General features: G+C 49.9%; 2 protein-coding genes across 2 annotated transcripts in view; one reads left to right on the top strand and one right to left on the bottom strand.

Annotated features, from left to right (window-relative positions):
- The window catches only part of SLC35F4 (solute carrier family 35 member F4), a 205,705-nt gene that overhangs the window by 39,611 nt on the left and 146,203 nt on the right, over positions 1-19,891 (top strand). The gene's annotated exons all lie outside the window — the stretch shown is intronic.
- Positions 13,454-19,717, bottom strand: LOC125427377 (ribosome biogenesis protein BMS1 homolog). Its single transcript, XM_048486718.1, has 3 exons — positions 19,700-19,717; positions 15,662-15,838; positions 13,454-13,580 (listed from the first exon to the last, which is right to left on the bottom strand). The coding sequence occupies exons 1-3, from the start codon at positions 19,703-19,705 to the stop codon at positions 13,470-13,472; spliced, it is 294 nt and encodes a 97-aa protein (XP_048342675.1). The 5' UTR covers positions 19,706-19,717; the 3' UTR covers positions 13,454-13,469.

The raw sequence follows: 19,891 nt of genomic DNA, 5'->3' as shown, positions 1-19,891 counted from the left end.
GCTGGCATCTGTAGTTAAAATAAAAGATCAGGGCATAGGTGATGTGAAGAGCTACGCGTGACCCTGGAGAGCCACTGTCAGTCTGTGTAGCACAAACCAGCATCGTGTGTATGTGTGGGTTCTGTTAGATGTGTAGGGTTGCCACGTCTCTCACTATGGTGGGCGGTGTCCTGCTGGCAACCCTTGCTTCCTCCCACTTGAGCTGAGGAGGCTTATCTGGTGAACCAGATTAGCTTGTGCACTCCAACACATGAGGCCAGCTGGGTGACCTTGGGCTAGTCACAGTTCTTCGGAGCTCTCTCAACCCCACCCACCTCATAGGGTGTTCGTTGTGGGAGAGAAGGGAAAGGAGATTGTAAGCCCCTTTGAGCTTCTTACAGGAGAGAAAGGGGGCTATAAATCCAAACTCTTCCTGTTCCTGTTCCTCTTCCTGTTCCTCTTCCTCCCCCTCCCCCCTTTCTCTCTTGCAGGAGACTCAAAGGGGCTGACAATCTCCTTGCCCTTCCCCCCTCACAACAAACACCCTGTGAGGTAGGTGGGGCTGAGAGAGCTCCGAGAAGCTGTGACTTCGCATGAAAGTCCCAAGGTCACCCAGCTGGCGTGTGTGGGAGTGCACAGGCTAATCCGAATCCCCCAGATAAGCCTCCACAGCTCAGGCGGCAGAGCTGGGAATCAAACCCGGTTCCTCCAGATTAGAGACATGAGCTCTTAACCTCCTGCGCCACTGCTGCTCCAAAGGATTGGGTTCCCCAATGTATTTATTTTCTTTGCAACATTGGTACCCTGCCTTCTGCCTTCATAAGGACTGTGGAGGCAGCTAACGAATTAAAAACACCCATAATTAAATCGCCTTTTTGGTTCTGGCTTTTGCAGATTGCCAGGAACCATTTTAACGACAAGGCTGGGTTAATTTCCAGAGTCGCAAATCTTTATCTCCATCCCATGCAAGATGGCCAGAACTCTCCCCGGCCTCAGAGTTCATAAAAACTGGAAGTGAACGCAGCCGTGCTGCGCAGAACGCAGGAACACTTCGATCAAATATTCATGATCGTCGTCCGTGCTTATTGGAAATAATAAATCCTGGACCAGTTTCTTGCATGTCCGACAATGGGTTTATGAGCCTTCCTTCCCTTTGCCTGGGCTCCATAAAGACTCGGAGGAAGAACGTGGCAGCGTTTTTATTAGGCACACAAAATACGTTGTTCCCGCTGCAAAATAAATGTTGCCTTTTGTGCTCTTATGGCCTCTTTACAAGAAAGCACGTTCTTTCGTTTTAGGCTAGCCGGGAGAATTTGGACACCTGGGGGTTAATCCCAGTTTGGGATCTGCAGCGTTGCGGCTCCTTCTGGCATTTGTAGGATTAGGGCGTTCTGGGTTTTCTGGGCTGTACTGCCGTGTTCCAGTAGCATTTTCTCCTGATGTTTCGCCTGCATCTGTGGCTCCTCTGAAGATGCCAGCCACAGATGCAGGCGAAACGTCCGGAGAAAATGCTACCAGAACACGGCCAGACAACCCGGAAAACCCACAACACCCTAGTGATTCCAGCCATAAAAGCCTTCGACAATACATGTGTAGGATTGCCAGGCTGAAGATTTGGGGTCTGGGTGGGGCAGGGTTTGGGGAGGGGGAAGGACTATTGGGAAATTGTCATGCAGCCTGTTCGCAGAGTTGATCCTCTAAAGCGGCCATTTTCTCCAAAAGAAGGAGGAGGAGTTTGGATTAATACTAAGGTGACCAGATTGTTACCTTTGTAAACCGGGACCTGGCCGGCCACGTGCGCGCACGCACAGCTGCAGGAGCGCAAAAATCGGGATGGTTCAAAAAACCCGCGGGACGTGGGAAAAATTGTTTTAAGGCGGGACTGTCCCGCCAAAAGCGGGACGTCTGGTCACCATAATTAATACCGCACTTTTCTGAACCATAAGGAGTCTCAAAGCAGCTGACAAACTCCTTTCCCTCCCTCTCCCTATAACAGGCGCCTTGTGAAGTAGGTGGGGCTGAGAGAGTTCTGAGAAAACTGTGACTAGTTCAAGGCTCTTGCGTGTCCTTTCCCAGAGATCCAAGAGCCAAGGAAGAGGCTTGGAGAGGGAGTCAGGGTGATGCTGTAGGGCCCCAGGGCAAGAGGCGGCCATCTTGAATTGGCACAATGCCACCTCCGGAAGCTTCCATGCGAGGGACCCTGGCCCAGTGACAGAGGATCTGATAGGCCATGATTGTTCCTGAGTGAACAAGGAAGTCTTTGTGTGTGTGTGTGTGTGTTTGAGGCTCTGGCTCAGAAGGACCAAAGTTCAATCCCTAGCTTCTCCCATGAAAAGAATCAGGTAATGTGAAAGAACTCTGCCTGGGACCCCAGAGAGCGACTTCCAGTCTGAGTAACCTATGGCACAGGTGCCAGAGGTGGCACTCAGAGACCTCTGTGGGCACGTGCAAACAGAGCCCCCCCCCCCCCCCCGCACATCTAGGCTGGCCTGGGCCTCTGGGCTTGATTATTAGCGTAAACCCTAAAGAATCTAATTTTGGGGAAGGCCGTGTGAGTGTCTATTCCTTAAGCACTGTTAAACCCCACTGGTTTTCATGCGAAGTACTAAAGTGCGATCCTTTACCTGGGAGTAAGCTCGGTTGCTGGCAATGGGGATCGCTTCTGAGTAAACCCTCCCAGGGTCGCGATTCGCCCGTTGGAAGAGTTGCACGGTTGCTCCAAAGCAAAGCCACCGACTACCACCAAGCTTACTCCCGAGTAACGCATGCCTCGGAGCCCACCGTTTTTTCCAAACTAAAACCTCAGCATTCAGGTTAAATTGCCGTGTTGGCGCTTTGCGATGAATGAGTGGGTTTTGGGTTGCCATTTGGGCACTCGGTCTCGAAGAGGTTCGCCGTCACTGGAGTAGACAATACTGATTGTGCAAGTGTGCGTGGATCAGTGAAAGGGCGTCCAGGTGGCATGGAGAAAGCCGCAAGTTCAGTCCTCGGCACCCCCAGTTAAAGAATCAGGCGGCAGGCGATGTGAAAGCCCTCGGCCTGAGACCCCGGAGAGCAGCTGCCGGCCTGAGCAGGCAATACTGGATTTGATAGCACAATGGTTTGAATCACCATTAAAGCAGTTTCGTGTGTGATGGCTGCGTATCGCTTTGCTGTGTGTTCACCTCTCTCTTTTTTTTAAAAAAAGGAAGATGCGGATTACAGTCTCCGTATCGCTACTATGCCGTGGCGGGAAGCCTTTTCCCTTTTGTTGTTCAGCAAAGTCGCGCCGAGTCTGACATCTCTTTGAAGGGTGTTGCTATTTTGGGTTGGAAGCGTATATTTTTGAGGGAAGAAACCCGTCTGCGTCTGGCTTTGCTGTTCGTCCCGCCACCGAGCCTGCGTTCACCGAAACGCTTTTCAGATCGGATTACGGCAAGTCGGTCGAGCTCTTCCTTGCTGTGTCCCACGCTGGTGTGGCGGTTAAGAGCAGGTGGATTCTAATCTGGAGATCCAGGTTTGATTCCCCACTCCTCCACCTGAGTGGCAGAGGCTTATCTGGTGAACCAGAGGTGTTTGTGCGCTCCTACATTCCTGCTGGGTGACCTTGAGCTAGTCACAGTTCTCCCAGAACTCTCTCAGCCCTACCTACATCACAAGGGGTCTGTTGTGGGGAGAGGAAGGGAAAGGAGCTTGTAAGCCACCCTGAGTCTCCTTACAGGAGGAAAAGATGGGATATAAATCCAAACTACTCTTCCTCAGTGGTGGGATCCAAAAATTTTAGTAACAGGTTCCCATGGTAGTGGGATTCAAACAGTGGCGTAGCGCCAATGGGGATGGGCGGGGCATGACGGGGGCGTGGCCGGTCATTCCGGGGGCGGGGCATTCCTGGGGCGGGGCTGTGGCAAGGATGCAGCTGCTGCGCCGGTCCTTGGGTGGGAAACGAATGCACGCAGGCGCAGGCTGCCACACACGCTGGTGCACCTTCTAGACTGCTTCAAGTTCTGCGCGCTACTGCTGAGAGGAGGGGCGTAACTAAGGCAAAAATCACGTGGCAACATCACCAATTAGTAACCCCCTCTCGGCACACACAGGTAATTAGTAACCTACTCTCGGGAACCCGTGAGAACCTGCTGGATCCCACCTCTGGACTCCTGTAAGGCGGACGGCTTGTGAGTTTGGAGAGAACTGTGACCAGCCGAAGGTCACCCAGCAGGCTTCATGTGGAAGAATGGGGAACCAAACCCGGCTCTCCAGATTAGAGTCTGCCACGCATGTGGGGAATTAAACCCAGTTCTCCAGAGTAGAGTCCACTGCTCTTAACCAATACACCACGCCGACTCTCATATTGGAGTCAATATGGCCCTGAAAAAGGGCCCTGCTCAACCTTGTCCCCCTATGGAGAGGAGATGGGAAGGAAGAAGGATGAAGTGGGCTTGCTGTGGACCGCTCAGTGGGTGGGGCTGAGAGAGCTCCGAGAAGCTGTGACTAGCCCAAGGTCACCCAGCTGGCGTGTGTGGGAGTGCCCAGGCTAATCTGAATTCCCCAGAGAAGCCTCCACAGCTCAGGCGGCAGAGCGGGGAATCAAACCCGGTTCCTCCAGATTAGATACACGAGCTCTTAACCTCCTGCGCCACTGCTGCTGATGAATTGGGCTTGAGAATTGGGCTTGAGAAAACTTCCCGGTTTCCCCAGAAGTGATGTTGGGACTTAGGCAATGTTGCTCGCCCCCCTCCATTTTCCTGCCCCGGCTTTCCCGCCGGTTGCGCATTTCGGTGAGAAGGAGATCGCGGGAGGGCTTTTTCTGTGGTAGGCCGCAAGCTGTAGAACAGCCTCCCTGCAGACATTCGCCAGGGGCCAACACTTTATGGATTTTGGTTTCCTCTTTACCCAGGCCTTCAGTTTGGGACCCTCCCAGGGTCCCCCGCATCAGTGCCAGGTGGGGGATGGGAGCGGTGGGGATTTTTAATGATGTTTTTATTGACTGTTTTTCAAGGAGGTTTTTATGGTGGTTTTTAATATTTTTTTGTTTTTTGTTTTTATGTTTTTAGGATTGTATGTTTTAACGGGGCTTTTGACCCCATTACGTAAGCCACCCCGGGACTTTGGCGTAGAGTGGGATATAAATGGAATGAATGGATGAATGAATGAAAATGTTGGATGGATGAATGAATGAAAATGTCGACAGAGAGACATTTTTCTCTCTTTCTCACAATACTAGAACCAGGGGGCATCCATTGAAAATGCTGGGGGGAAGAATTAGGACTAATAAAAGGAAACACTTCTTCACGCAACGAGTGATTGGTGTTTGGAATATGCTGCCACAGGAGGTGGTGATGGCCACTGATCTGGATAGCTTTAAAAGGGGCTTGGACAGATTGATGGAGGAGAAGTCGATCTATGGCTACCAATCTTGATCCTCCTTGATCTCAGATTGCAAATGCCTTAGCAGACCTGGTGCTCAGGAGCAGCAGCAGCAGAAGGCCATTGCTTTCACCTCCTGCGCGTGAGCTCCCAAAGGCACCTGGTGGGCCACTATGAGTAGCAGAGTGCCGGTCTAGATGGACTCTGGTCTGATCCAGCAGGCTAGTTCTTATGTTCTTATGTTCTTATGAATGAATAAATAACATGTGAGGGGGCTGGGGGGTTGGCCGTCCCTCTCCGCCGTAATCCGGGTCTCAACGTAACCCCCTTTTCGAAAGTTATCTCTTAAACTCCCTTCTAAAGTCAAAAGGGACCGTCATTTGGCAGGCCTGAGCCCCGGAAAATGGGAACGGTTGGCAGCGCATGAAACGAGCCTAAAAATAATTTTCCAAATGCGACCGGGTTAAAAATAAAAGCGCCGGTTGGCGAAGAGGGTAGAGAGGCCCAGTGGTCACAGTGGGCCACAGTCCACGTGCTGAGTCAGGAAGCTCTTTGTGAATTGCTCGCCGAGTTCTAATTTAACTTTCGACTTTCCTGCCTGATGCCAGCAGGACGTCCACCTGCAATCGATGGCAGATTTGCCTGACTCAGGAACCCGCCGGGCAAGTTGCCGATTTCCCCCTCCCATCCCACTTTGCGGCAATTTGTTTGATGTGCGCTTGTTTGCAAACACACCGGACTTGCCTGTGCATTAAGAGAGTTAATTTTGGCAACGGCTCGTGCCTGTTTGCAGGTATCTGTTGATCAGTATTCTGGGGATAATTGATTTTCTTTCTTGTTCGGTAATTACTTTTACAAGGCCTAATCTCCAAAATTGAAAGCGACGCGGGGGGATTGGTTTGTTCCCAAGGCGCTGAGCGGCGTTGCCAACCTCCAGCTGTGACCTGGAGCGGCCCCGGAATAACAGTGGACGTCCGGACTGCAGAGATTTGGTTCCTCTTGAGAAAATGGTGTGGATTATCTTGATCTTGGTTGCCGGCAACACATCTATTTGTAAAGAGCCCAGATCCAGAGATGGGGGCCAAAGGGAGTTGTGGAGACAGACCTGTCTTACGCTGGCAGAACTGCCCCCCTGGGACGCTTCCCCCGTTGGAGGGGCAAATCTGCAAAGAGGTGGCACTTCCTTGATGTGGTGCTAAGTGTCGTGGCAGCGCCCCAACAACACCACCAGTCCTGCTGGCATAGCCGGGGCATTAGAGTTGTGGGATGATAGAGTTGGAAGAGACCTTAAGGGGCCATCAAGTCCAACCCCCTGCAATGCAGGAGCACACAATCAAAGCACTCCTGACAGATGGCCATCCGGCCTCTGTTTATAAACCTCCACAGAAGGAGACGCCACCACGCTCCGAGGTCGTGCATCCCACTGTTGAACAGCCTTTGCTGTCAGGAAGTTCTTCCTGATGTTTAGGTGGAATCTCTTTTCCTGAACCTTGAACCCATGACTCCTGGTCCTAGTCTCTGGAGCAGCAGAAAACAAGCTTGCTCCCTCACCAACATGACATCGCTTCAGATATTTAAACATAGCTATCATGTCCACCCTTAACCTTTGCTTCTCCAGACTAAACATCCCACAAAAGAGCATAGATTTAGAGCCAAAGATTTTCATTAGAACATCAGAAGAGCCCTGCTGGATCAGACTGGCGGTCCATCTAATCCAGCATTCCGTCTCACACCGTGGCCAATGAGTTCCTCTGGAGGTCCAACTGGCGGTCCATCTAATCCAGCATTCCGTCTCACACCGTGGCCAATGAGTTCCTCTGGAGGTCCAACTGGCGGTCCATCTAATCCAGCATTCCGTCTCACACCGTGGCCAATGAGTTCCTCTGGAGAGTCCCAACTGGCGGTCCATCTAATCCAGCATTCCGTCTCACACCGTGGCCAATGAGTTCCTCTGGAGGTCCAACTGGCGGTCCATCTAATCCAGCATTCCGTCTCACACCGTGGCCAATGAGTTCCTCTGGAGGTCCAACTGGCGGTCCATCTAATCCAGCATTCCGTCTCACACCGTGGCCAATGAGTTCCTCTGGAGGTCCAACTGGCGGTCCATCTAATCCAGCATTCCGTCTCACACCGTGGCCAATGAGTTCCTCTGGAGGTCCAACTGGCGGTCCATCTAATCCAGCATTCCGTCTCACACCGTGGCCAATGAGTTCCTCTGGAGGTCCAACTGGCATCCCATATAATCCAGCATTCCATCTCACACTGTGGCCAATGAGTTCCTCTGGAGGTCCAACTGGCCAGTCCCATCTAATCCAACGTCCGTCCTCCCTTGCGTAGCCCGAGTTCCTCTGGAGGTCCAACTGGCGGTCCATCTAATCCAGCATTCCGTCTCACACCGTGGCCAATGAGTTCCTCTGGAGGTCCAACAGGGCGAAGAGGCTGAGGTCTTCATAAGAACATCAGAACCTTTGCTTCTCCAAACTAAAAATCCCTCTTCAAGCCTCTCTTTGTAGGCGGGCACGGATTCCAGACCTTTTACCATTTTTGTTGCCCTCCTTGCCCACTTTGGGGTCAGGAAGGAATTTCTCCCTAGGTTAGACTGGCCAAGGATTCTGAAGATGCTTGGCCTTCCTCTGGGCATAGAGCAGGGGGCCACTGGGGGAGTAGGGGGGCAGTTGTGAATTTCCTGCGTCATGGCAGGGGGTCAGTCTAGATGAACCTGGGGACACCTCCGAACTTAATTTTTCTGTGTTTCTATGACCATATGGTATTATACCCCGCTGAGGTCTTTGCCTTCCCTGAGCCCCCGAGCTGGCGTAGGAGGTTAAGAGCTCGTGTATCTAATCTGGAGGAACCGGGTTTGATTCCCAGCTCTGCCGCCTGAGCTGTGGAGGCTTATCTGGGGAATTCAGATTAGCCTGTACACTCCCACACACGCCAGCTGGGTGACCTTGGGCTAGTCACAGCTCTACGGAGCTCTCTCAGCCCCACCTACCTCACAGGGTGTTTGTTGTGAGGGGGGAAGGGCAAGGAGATTGTAAGCCCCTTTGAGTCTCCTGCAGGAGAGAAAGGGGGATATAAATCCAAACTCCTCCTCCTCCTCCTCCTTCTCTTCTTCTTCCTCTTCTACTACTTCTACTTCTTCCTCTTCTACTTCTTCTTCTACTTCTTCTTCTTCTTCTTCTACTTCTTCTTCTTCTTCTTCTTCTTCTTCTTCTTCTTCTTCCTCTTCTTCTTCTTCCTCTTCCTCTTCCACTTCCACTTCCTCTTCTACTTCTTCTTCTTCTTCTTTTGGCAGCAGTACGAATTGGATAGAAATACTATAACTACATCTGCACCTTCTCTAGCTGCAATGTGATTAAAAGTCTGGGAGGTTTTTTATTCATTACAGTCTTGCCTGGGTTTTTTTTGGGGGGGGGGGGGTTGTTTTCTTTCGCCAAGCATCTTTATTGCTTCAATCAGTGTTAAATTTGGGATACTGATGATCCTCACAGTCGGTCATGTGGCCTGAGGAACTAAAAATATCATTCTCCACGGAGCTTCTTTATTTCATGCTCTGAAGCCCTAGAACGGTTACTTTGAGAGTGGGGGAGAAACAGATTACGAAGTTAGCACTTAAGGCTGTTCAGACCCACTTCACAAATGATTTGCCCCGAGGGTGGGGTAAGAGTTTCCGCTGAAAGCTGTGGGACCTTGGAGCACTGGGGAATCATCGATCCTCATTACGGCACAAATTACAGCTCGTGTTCTGGCTGTGTAGGAACATGTAGAACAGGGGTCTGCAACCTGCGGCTCTCCAGAGATGTTCATGGACTACAATTCCCATCAGCCCCTGCCAGCGTGGCCAATTGACCATACTGGCAGGGGCTGATGGGACTTGTAGTCCATGAACACCTGGAGAGCCGCAGGTTGCAGACCCCTGATGTAGAAGAAGCAGAAGAAGAGTTTGGATTTATCTCCCCCTTTTCTCTCCTATAAGGAGACTCAAAGGGGCTTGCAATCTCCTTTCCCTTCCCCACTCACAACAAACACCCTGTGAGATGGGTGGGGCTGAGAGAGCTCTGAAAAGCTGTGACTAGCCTAAGGTCACCCAGCTGGTGTGTGTTGGAGTGCACAAGCTAATCTGGTTTCCCAGATAAGCCTCCACAGCTCAAGTGGAAGAGCAGGGAATCAAACCTGGTTCTCCAGATTAGAGTGCCCCTGCTCTTAACCACTACACCACGCTGGTTCGGTTCATAGTGGCAGGAGTCACTGGAGGCAGGAAGTTGGTCACACCTGGTTACAAAGAGGCCTTCTGGGATTGTCACTTGGGAGGGGTCATATAGGTGGTAGTGGATGAGCCATTCTCCACTTCCCCCTCCCTTCTACGTTGTGGTCCGCAGAAGAACATCAGAAGAGCCCTGACGGATCAGACCCGTGAGGGTCCATCTTGTCTAGCATCCTGCCTCACACCACGGTCAATTAGTTCCTCCGGAGGTCCAACAGGGTGAAGAGGCCGAGGTCTTCATAAGAACATCAGAAGAGCCCTGATGGATCAGACCCGTGCAGGTCCATCTGGTTCTGAATTCCATCTCACACAGTGGCCAAGCGGTTCTTCTGGAGGTCCCACAAAAGAGCATAGATTCAGAGCCAAAGATTTTCATTAGAACATCAGAAGAGCCGTGCTGGATCAGACTGGCGGTCCATCTGATCCAGCATTCCATCTCACACCGTGGCCAATGAGTTCCTCTGGAGGTCCAACTGGCGGTCCATCTAATCCAGCATTCCATCTCACACCGTGGCCAATGAGTTCCTCTGGAGGTCCAACAGGGCGAAGAGGCCGAGGTCTTCATAAGAACATCAGAAAAGCTGTGCTGGATCAGACTGGTGGTCCATCTAATCCAGCATTCCATCTCACACAGTGGCCAAGTGGTTCTTCTGGAGGTCCCACAACAGAGCATAGAGCCAAAGACCTTCATTAGAACGTCAGAAGAGCTCTGCTGGATCAGACTGGTGGTCTATCTAATGCGACATCCTCCCACAGTGGTTATCCACAGGCCCTTAGAAGGGCGACAAGTGGATCAGTGTTACCCTCCCCCACCAACACTGCTGACTTTGAGCCACAGTTAGTGGCTGTGACCAAGAAGCTCCCAATGTTCTTAGGTGGAACTGATTTGAATGTGGGAGAGGGATTGGCAAGTTCTTCCTGCCTCCAGCTTTGCGTTAGAGGAGGAGTCGATTCAGGTCCAGCAAGCTCAAATCCGCATTCAGCACACAAACTCCCTGGGCGGCCCTGGGCTGGTCACTCTCTCAGCCTAACCTACCTGGCAAGGTTGTCGTGAGAATAACGTAATGGAAGGGAGAACTTTGGATTGCCCTTTGGGGAAGGTGTTGGACAAAAATATGATGGATAAAATTGGTTTAGAGCGGGGGTGTCCAACTCTGGCGCTTCAGATGTTCGTGGGCTACAATTCCCATCAGGGGCTGATGGGGTAGCCGATCCATATTTGAACCTCTCTGAACTAAACCAGCACTTGATGCTAAAGTCTTGTAGTACCACGCATGGAAATTTTCGTTTTTTGCAGTTGATACTCACTGAGTTGTAGATAGTAAGGCCTTCATCACCATCCCATAATGCCTTTCTTTGAACCCCGTTGATTTGCACGGGAAACCAGGATTTGTTGTTCGAAACAGCGTCCCTTCCCCCCCTTCCACCCCGTCCTGCCTCACCCTAGCTATCAGATTTTTTATCTCTCTCTCCTTCCAAAGAACTCAGCGTTGCATTTATTTGCCATCTTGATACCCACTCTATTCAGAAGAGATCTTGATAGAGCTCTTCGCTGTCTGCTGGGTTGGGGACGCGAAGGTCGTTTGAGATCAATATCTATTAAAGGCAGTTGTGAACACTCCGTTGTGCTTAAATGTCAACGTGGGTCAAACCGGATGAAGCCCGCTCTCCGTGGTGGTTGTCCTTCAGAAGAAATAGCTTCTGGATCTATTCTGAATCCAGCAAATGCCGCGACGGGTTTTGCATGTTCTCCGCTGTGCCGTTTTCCTCCCACCAGTTAATTCCTCCCACCAGCGCTGTTACATCAGGGTCCCCTCATATTGAGGGGCCCGCTGTCCCCCTTCTTGGGGTAGGTTTGAATTGGGGTTTGCTGGACGCCTCTTGCTTGTTTATTTATTTATTATTATCCGCTGTTTTATATGAGTTTTGAGGATGTTTTATTGATTATTAATGGGGTAGAGCTTATGTGTTTGTGTATTGTGTATGATTTGCTCCTGCTTCATGTTATTCGAATTGTGTTGTTCACCGCCCGGAGCCCTTCAGGGATTAGGCGGCATAGAAATTGAAGAAAAAATAAATAATTTTTGCCAAGGAACCATGCGCTGGCGATCTGCTTGTGGATTTTGCAGCACCTCGTCTGATTTAGGAATGGGACGGAGAAAGAGAGAAGAAGAAGAGTTTGGATTTCTATCCCCCCTGTCTCTCCTGTAAGGAGACTCAAAGGGGCTTATAATCTCCTTGCCCTTCCCCCCTCACAACAAACACCCTGTGAGGTAGGTGGGGCTGAGAGAGCTCCGAAGAACTATGACTAGCCCAAGAACTATGACTAACCCAACTTGGCATGTATTGAAGTGCACAAGCTACTCTAATTCACCAGATAAGCCTCCACAGCTCAAGCGGCAGAGCGGGGAATCAAACCCGGTTCCCCAGATTAGAGTGCACCTGCTCTTAACCACTACGCCAGGCTGGTTAGAGTCATAGTGGCAGGAGTCACTGGAGGCAGGAAGCTGGTTTATTTCCTTCCCAGTGGTGTCTTGGGGGGCGTGTTTATAATTTCATCTCTATAGGAGCAGCAGTGGCGTAGGAGATTAAGAGCTCATGTATCTAATCTGGAGGAACCGGGGTTGATTCCCAGCTCTGCCGCCTGAGCTGTGGAGGCTTATCTGGGGGATTCAGATTAGCCTGTACGCTCCCACACACGCCAGCTGGGTGACCTTGGGCTAGTCACAGCTCTTCTGAGCTCTCTCAGCCCCACCCACCTCACAGGGTGTTTGTTGTGGAGGGGGGAAGAGCAAGGAGATTGTCAGCCCCTTTGAGTCTCCTGCAGGAGAGAAAGGGGGGATATAAATCCAAACTCCTCCTCCTCCTCCTCCTCCTCCTCCTCCTCCTCCTCCTCCTTCTTCTTCTTCTTCTTCTTCTTCTATAATTTCTAAAATTTAAAGGCTGACTAGGAAAAGTGAAAAGAGGATACTCGACAACCCTCTGTTCGGTATCACATCGGAGTACATTGCTGGTGTATACTTGGGTGTCCTTGACTGGCACTCACCGATCGAGGTCGGAGGACGTTCAAGCAGATGAAGCTGTCTAATGCACACTTAAGATCACAGAGCAGGATTCCAGAAGGGTATAGTAAGCCAAGTCCAAGGTCAAAATAAGGACCATGCAACAGGAACGCAAGCGGCGGGGTACAAATCGTGACTCTTGTTCTTTTGAGACGGGTTTTTTTCCGACAACAACGTAGTCCAGGAATCCCTCGGTGCCAATTATTCAGATAACACTTTCCGGCAGAGAAATTAAAAAGAGTCATCCCGTTCGGCAGGAGGAAGGATCGTTACTGTTAATTGTTTACGCAGATCTTTTAAGTGTTGCAAAATGGCGAGCCGCAAGTGATTATTTCTGCAGAGGGTTGAAAACACACGAATGCATGAAAAATCCCAGTCTTTTATGCCAAAGGTCCTTTGGAAAAAGACCAGTCTTTAGATGCACCCTGAAGGCCTTTTGGGAACTAGCCATTTTCAACTCCTTAGAGAGGGAGTTTTAGAACTGGGAAATTGCAGCCAAAGCAAGTATCCCTTTCCCAGGTTTCCACTCGCTCATAGGTGTAAAACTCGCGGCCCTCCAGATGTTATGGACTACAGTTCCCATCATCCCCTGCCAGCATGCGGTATATAAAACTAATAATAAATGAATGAATGAATGAATGAATGAATGAATGAATGAATGAATGAATGAATGAATGAATGAATGAATGAATGAATGAATGAATGAGATTTAGAAAGGTTGGGGGGGGCTCAAGAAAGGCAAAACACGGGGGAAAAGAAAAGCGCTCACCTTCTTTTCGTGAGGCTCCCTGATAACAAGCGGTCTCCACTGGTCGCCATTAATATGGCTCTTTCTCCTGATTCTTGGGTTTGTTCTTGAACGGCAGGGCCTTTTGAAGAGCTTTGGGGAGATGCAGCTTGTTGAAATGCTTCTTCTGTCGCACGATTTCCTAGAAACAGCAACAGGCAGATTAAATAACAACACCCCTTTAAGCTGCTTTAAATATTCTCTTTTCCCCCCGTTACATTTCATAAAATATCTGAAAGGTTATGGAACGGAAATCTCTTCATGGAGGGCTTCCCGCCTCAAAAACATCTTCGAATCTCCTTCCGGAATTGAAGGGTTCGCGAAAAAAGTCCAGGGGCCATGCAGCAGGAGGCCATGCTATAACTTCTTCCATGCTAGCACGGCTCTTGTGTCATGGCCCTCTACTCTCTTAGCCAGGGTCCTGCCATATTTCATTCAGGGTCAATTCTACAGAACGCGTTGAGAATTGTTTACGTGAATAATTCAGCCTTATCTTGCTTTGTAATGGTTTTGCAGCTGGAAATGGGGGGAGGTTTTGGATGCCTGTTTCTTCCAGATTCTCACTGTCTGAGGAATGTGTGTGAGTGTGCCCTCCCGCCCAAAGATGCAGGAGGAGGGGGGCATGGGAATGTTGCTCTGTGGTGGGGGGGGGATATAGCAGCTTGCCTGCTTTAATATTTTCAGAGTTACAGGACAATAGAAGTCAACAACTTTCGCATAATCAAGAATCAAAATTCTACTCTTGAAGCACCAATTTGTTTACTGGACAATTCTGGGGTTGACATCATTACTTCTCAGAAGGTGAGGAGTCTGGAGCCAAGACCATGGAGGGCATCTCTAGTTACCCCAGCACCACAGGGAGGGCAAGACCTTTTGAACACAAATATAGACTGGAGGTGGGAGGAAAAGCGGGAAGAGAATAAGCACCAGCACCAGAGACCACTTCATGGCACAGTAGGGATTTGAATTGTGGTCTCACAGCTCCCCTGTTCCATTGGTATCACAGCATGGTGTAGTGGTTAAGATGCACTCTAATCTGGAGAACTACTCTAAGATAGAAGCACAGTTCCTTTATGGATTACCTATCTGGCTCCAAGCAGTTGACGACTCCTTGAATACTGTCCAATCCAAATTTTTCCGTAAAATTATGGGCCTGCCAAATTGTGTACCGTACCCTCTGTTTAGAACTGGGCCAAAATTCATTAGTTTATAGGGCTTGGTTGAGAGCCTTTAAATTTTGGCTTCGCCTGCATTTCATATGATGAGCACTAAGCTGATTCACCTACTTTTTTGTCTGATACTCAGGGCTAATCCCTTAGTTCTCTCTGATCGAAGAAAGATTGAATCACTTGGTATATCTCTGGGCTAAGCTTTTTCCAGCTATCTGGTTAGAATCTACGGCGACAAAGCAAAAAATTGTTGGAAGCCGAATGGATTAATTTATTTAGGGCTGCTATGAAAACTTGTTCACCCTTACATCTTTCAATACTATATCCAAAACAGGATGGCTCCTATTTGTATTTTTGACTAATCAATGCAGAGAGGCCCTCACACTTGCTTCGCTTCAATGTTTCCCCCTCGGCTTTATTAAATTGGTAGATTTAACAACTTGGAAATGTGAGAAAGGGTATGCTCTTGTGGTGAACAACAAATTAATTATTGGCATCAACTGCTTTGCTGCCCTAAATTTGCTAATATCGGGTCAAAATATTCCCAATATTCTAACAGGATACCTGGTGAAATGGGAGAATCAGGTGAACTCCTTTCCTCCTGGAGCGAAAATTCTGACAATAAAACCTGTGAATTGTTGTACGATTTTTTTACTGGAGGTGATGCACAATCAATAATTTTACATATTCTATCTTGAAACCTTTGTATTTGTGTACCTTTATCTCAGGTTTTATTGTGTTATGATTATTGTTATGCCAAATAAAGGCTTATTATTATTATCTGGAGAACTGGGTTTGAGTCCCTGCTCTGCCACTTGAGCTGTGGAGGCTTATCTGGTGAACCAGATTAGCTTGTGCACTCCAATACATGCCAGCTGGGTGACCTTGGGCTAGTCACAGTTCTTCGGAGCTCTCAGTCCCACCTACCTCACAGGGTGTTTGTGGGGGGGGGGGGGGGGAAAGGAGATTGTCAGCCTCTTTCAGTGTCCTTACAGGAGAAAAAGGGGGGATATAAATCCAACTCTTCTTCGAGATCCTGACAACAAGGACATACCTTATAGAGGGAATCCTTGTTTTGTTTTAGCCTGATGCCCTTCTCATGCCGTAACTGACCAGTCGTCTTCATTCCAGTCCACGAATCTTTTTCACCCAAAGGCTTCAGCAAGGAAGTAACTGGATTGTAGAAGGCTGGGAGGGATACAGGGTACCAAGTCCGCACGAAGACGATATCTAGAGATAGGGAAGAATTAGGGTTAAGCTCTGAAGACAACAACTCTCCAGCGGATGAACTTTAAAGGTTGCTCACAGAGGGAAAAAAAAATCCCAATTCCATGTTGCTTAGGAGGATGGATATGTCGGGCCTCAAAGACTCTCCTCTTCGTCATCATCTAAAGGCACAGCTGAACAAGTTGAATCTTCAAGAGCAGAGGTTGGGACCTCTCAAGGTAAAGATGGGGAACGCTCTTTTTAAAAATACGAACAGGTTCTAGGGCAGCCCTTTCAGTTTTTGAGGTTTTCCCCTATGTCCGTGTGCAATTGTAAATCTATATATATAAAAAAACAAACAGTGACTTTGTTAGTCACTCCCCTACTTGCCGAAGCAGCTGGGCCGGATCGCCCAAACTTTCACATGGCCCGTTCCTCCCTATTTGCAGGCTGGTAATAGGACCTTCAAATGTGAAAGTCATACCTGAGCCAGGTAAAGCACGTCTTTCCCTGGCTCCAGGCCATGAAGCTGGCTCTGTTTAACTGTCACCCCCTCAGAATGTTAGGTGCAGCCTGTCTGTCTGTGGCCTGAGGGGCTTAGGATCATTAGTGCAGATGGGCAGGGAATGCAGTGAAAACAGTAAATAGGTAATACTGGTGAGTAATACCAGTGGAAGTGAAACACATACACACTTTGCCGTGTGAGACATCAGGTGGGGTTCCCCACACACCTGCAGGCCAGCACAACTTTCTCTGTGCCTCACCCACTGCTACCACACAACACATCCAGCTCATCCTCCACACACCTACATCCGACCAACACTTACCCGGCTTCCTCACCCGCCTATTCGCTACGGCTCTCTTTTACTAAAAGCGGGCTGGAGTTTGCCTTTTCTTCTAAGAAAATCTGTGGAAATTCAGGCGAACCAACTACTGCGACTCCCGGCTTCTTTTGCGTGGCCCTTTAAGAACCCGGGGGCTGGCCGCCGATCTGGTGCCTCACCACCCTGCCTCTGCTGCCTGAGCTGGGGATAGCCTCCTTGCCCCAGTTCTGCCTTACCCAAGCCAGGACTGTCGCGTGTCAGCCAGCCTCATGGACAGCCGGGGATTAGCGCCTGCTGGGCAGTTCCATTTGTGGAATGGGAAGGGGTTACCTTATACTAAAAACAAGACAGCACCATATAACAATGGCGGAGTGAAGGAAAGAGGGATTCCATTTGACCACCCAAAGGAACTATGCTAGGGGAACATTGGACCTGCATGGACATCTGTGGTTAGCGGACTGTGATGAAAGGACGAATTGCACAGCAATAGCGTAGGCGAGACCCCTTAGTAATTGTATAATTGTAAACTGCCATCAAGTCATAGCAAACTTATGGTGACCCCTTGAGGTTGTCAGGGTAAGAAGACATTCAAGGGTGGTTTGCCATTCCCTGGCCTTTCTTGATGATACCCATCTGAGCACAAATCAGGGCTGACTCAGCTTAGCTTCAAGATCTGAGGTGAGATGAGGGCTGTCCCGGCAAAGCCAGGTCAGGGCAGAAGAACAGAGCTTTCCTGCCTGTTCTTGCATAGAAATTCTGGCCTTTCTTGGTGGTCTCCCATACAAAATACAAACCTGGGTCACTGTGCTTGGTTTTGGGGATCTAATGGGATCAGGCGAACCTGGACCATCCAAAGGTGAAGTATTCAGAGTACAGGAACATTAAAATGTAATGCCCCATATACCCACCCCATACAACCTGAATGGTGTCGTTCTTTTCTACCATGTCATTCTGCCGCCATGTCTACCTCTGCCCCTGCTATTAATTGTAAACCAACTGTTCTTTTCCTACACGAATACTTTCAAGGAGCAGCAGTGGCGTAGGAGGTTAAAGAGCCGTGTATCTAATCTGGAGGAACCGGGTTTGATTCCCAGCTCTGCCGCCTGAGCTTTAATGGAGGCTTCTCTGGGAATTCAGATTAGCCTGTGCACTCCCACCCGCCAGCTGGGTGACCCAGGCTAGTCACAGCTTCTCCGGAGCTCTCTCAGCCCACCACCTCACAGGGCCGAGCATTTGCGGGGAAGGGCAAGGAGATTGTAAGCCTTTGAGTCTCCTGCAGGAGAAAGGGGATCTAGAAATCCAAACTCCTCCTCCTCCTCCTCCTCCTCTTCCTCCTCCTCCTCAACAGTCAACACAGGAAGATGCGAGACACCCTCATAATTTCCTTCAGTAGACAGAAACATAGGCAGATTCCACACGGGACAAAAAAAGTGGTGTGAAAGCCGGTGATAAAATCAGCAAAGGGTTTACACCATTTTCACACTGTTTTCACACAGCTGTTTTTGGTCCGTGCGGAATCCGACATACCGTCTCTGAATCAGGCTTTAAAAGCAAAGTTGCATAATTACGACGTTTTGTTGCTAGAGACAAATGCAGCATGTGGGGACCAAAAGTTAGTGGGGAGTAACAGCTCAAGTCACGAAGGAGACCAGGGTCAGCAACAAGAACGAGTTAAGTCTCTCTCAGCCATCAGGCTTCAAACACCAGCCATTTTCCCTCAGCCTTCCATGCACCACATAAGGAGGCTGTTTGGGAAAAATGAAACTAGGCAAGAGAGAATTAACAGCATGATTAGAAAAAGTGATAGAAAGCGTCTTCTACCAGAAATATGGGAGAAATACTTTTATTTATTAAAATATTATCCGCTGTCCTATCTTGTGGCACTTAAAGGCAGCTTACAATGTAAACAGAAGGAGCAATAATTTAAAACCCCACAAAGACCACAATTTAAAAATCTTAATTGGACTGCTAATAAATAAAACTACATTAGTAAAATGCACAGTCTTGATTAAAACTGTCCTCAATTGCCTCATAAAGATTGACAGTGTGGGGGTCAGGTCCACCTCTCGGGACAGGCCGTCCCAAAAATGAGGAGCCTGGTCAGACCGACAGATGAATCAACGGTGTCCGGGAGCAGGGGTAGCCCCACCCCTCCCGGTTCGCCCGTGGCCCGGCGGGCGCATCCCAAACGCTGAGGAGCTGCAGCGTGGGAGGGGACCCGGTAGCCGCGCCAAGGGCCGAGGAGCGGCTCCGAGCCCGTCAACAGGATGGCGGGGAGCAGGCGGCATGCTGCTCTCCGAGGCGGAGGCGGCGGTGGGGAGAGGCTGGCGCCCGAAGGGGCCAGAGCCCAGGCAGCGACAGCTGGGCCTGTTAGGCCAAGACGGAGGTAGGAGAAAGCCTTGAGGGGAGGCTGAGGAGTTTTCCAACCAGCGTGCAATTAAGATAAAGGGAGAAGCACAAAGGACGAGGGGAGAAAGAGCGAGAAAGGGGAGGGGAAGGAGGAGGGAGTGTGATAGCGATGGCATTGGCAGGGAGAAGAGAGAAGGAAGTAGAGGGGAAAAGGAGAGCGACAGTGTGGGAGACCAAGTGGAGAAAGGAGGGACGGGGTGAAGGTCTGGGAGAAGAAGGGGAAGTGACGGACAGTCAGAGTTGGCAGGAACTGAGAGGGAAGGAGAAGTCAGCAGTCCAGAGGCTGACAGGGGGCTGCCCTACTCTCTCTCCCCTAGCTTTCTCGCGGACCTTGGGTCAGCTGTGGGCAGCAACCTGGCCAGCTGGCGAAGCTGTCCCACTTAGTCCACTCCCGGAGAAGCGAGGGGCTGAGGCAGGAATTCCAGCATCTAGGCAGGGGAAGGTGGGTTGGCAACTGGGGCTAGCGGGGACCCACCCGAAGCGCCAGGACAAACTGAATTACTGCTTCAACAATTCATGGAAATAACTGTGAACAAGTCCCACTGAGAGGACTTTGGGAATTCAAATCTGACTTGCAGTGATGCCAGGAGAGTCCCCTGAAACAATCCTCTACCATACAAGATTGAGGCAGGGAGCGGCAAGTCTCCACTTACGCTCATGAGCAGCTTGTCTTTAAAGTGGCTAAGCCCCGAGGTGCCCGCGGGACTGTGATCTATCCCGCAGTTCCACTCACAGTCGGACAGCTGCGCTTCGAACTTGGCCACCTCCAGGACAGAGTTGAACATGCCCTGTAGGCCACGAAAGAATAATGAAGCTGCTTGTGAAAAGGCTGTCCATTTGTCATG

This window comes from Sphaerodactylus townsendi, linkage group LG02, assembly GCF_021028975.2.
Source record: "Sphaerodactylus townsendi isolate TG3544 linkage group LG02, MPM_Stown_v2.3, whole genome shotgun sequence".
NCBI lineage: Eukaryota > Metazoa > Chordata > Lepidosauria > Squamata > Sphaerodactylidae > Sphaerodactylus > Sphaerodactylus townsendi.
This window is presented reverse-complemented; position numbering and strand designations above follow the sequence as displayed.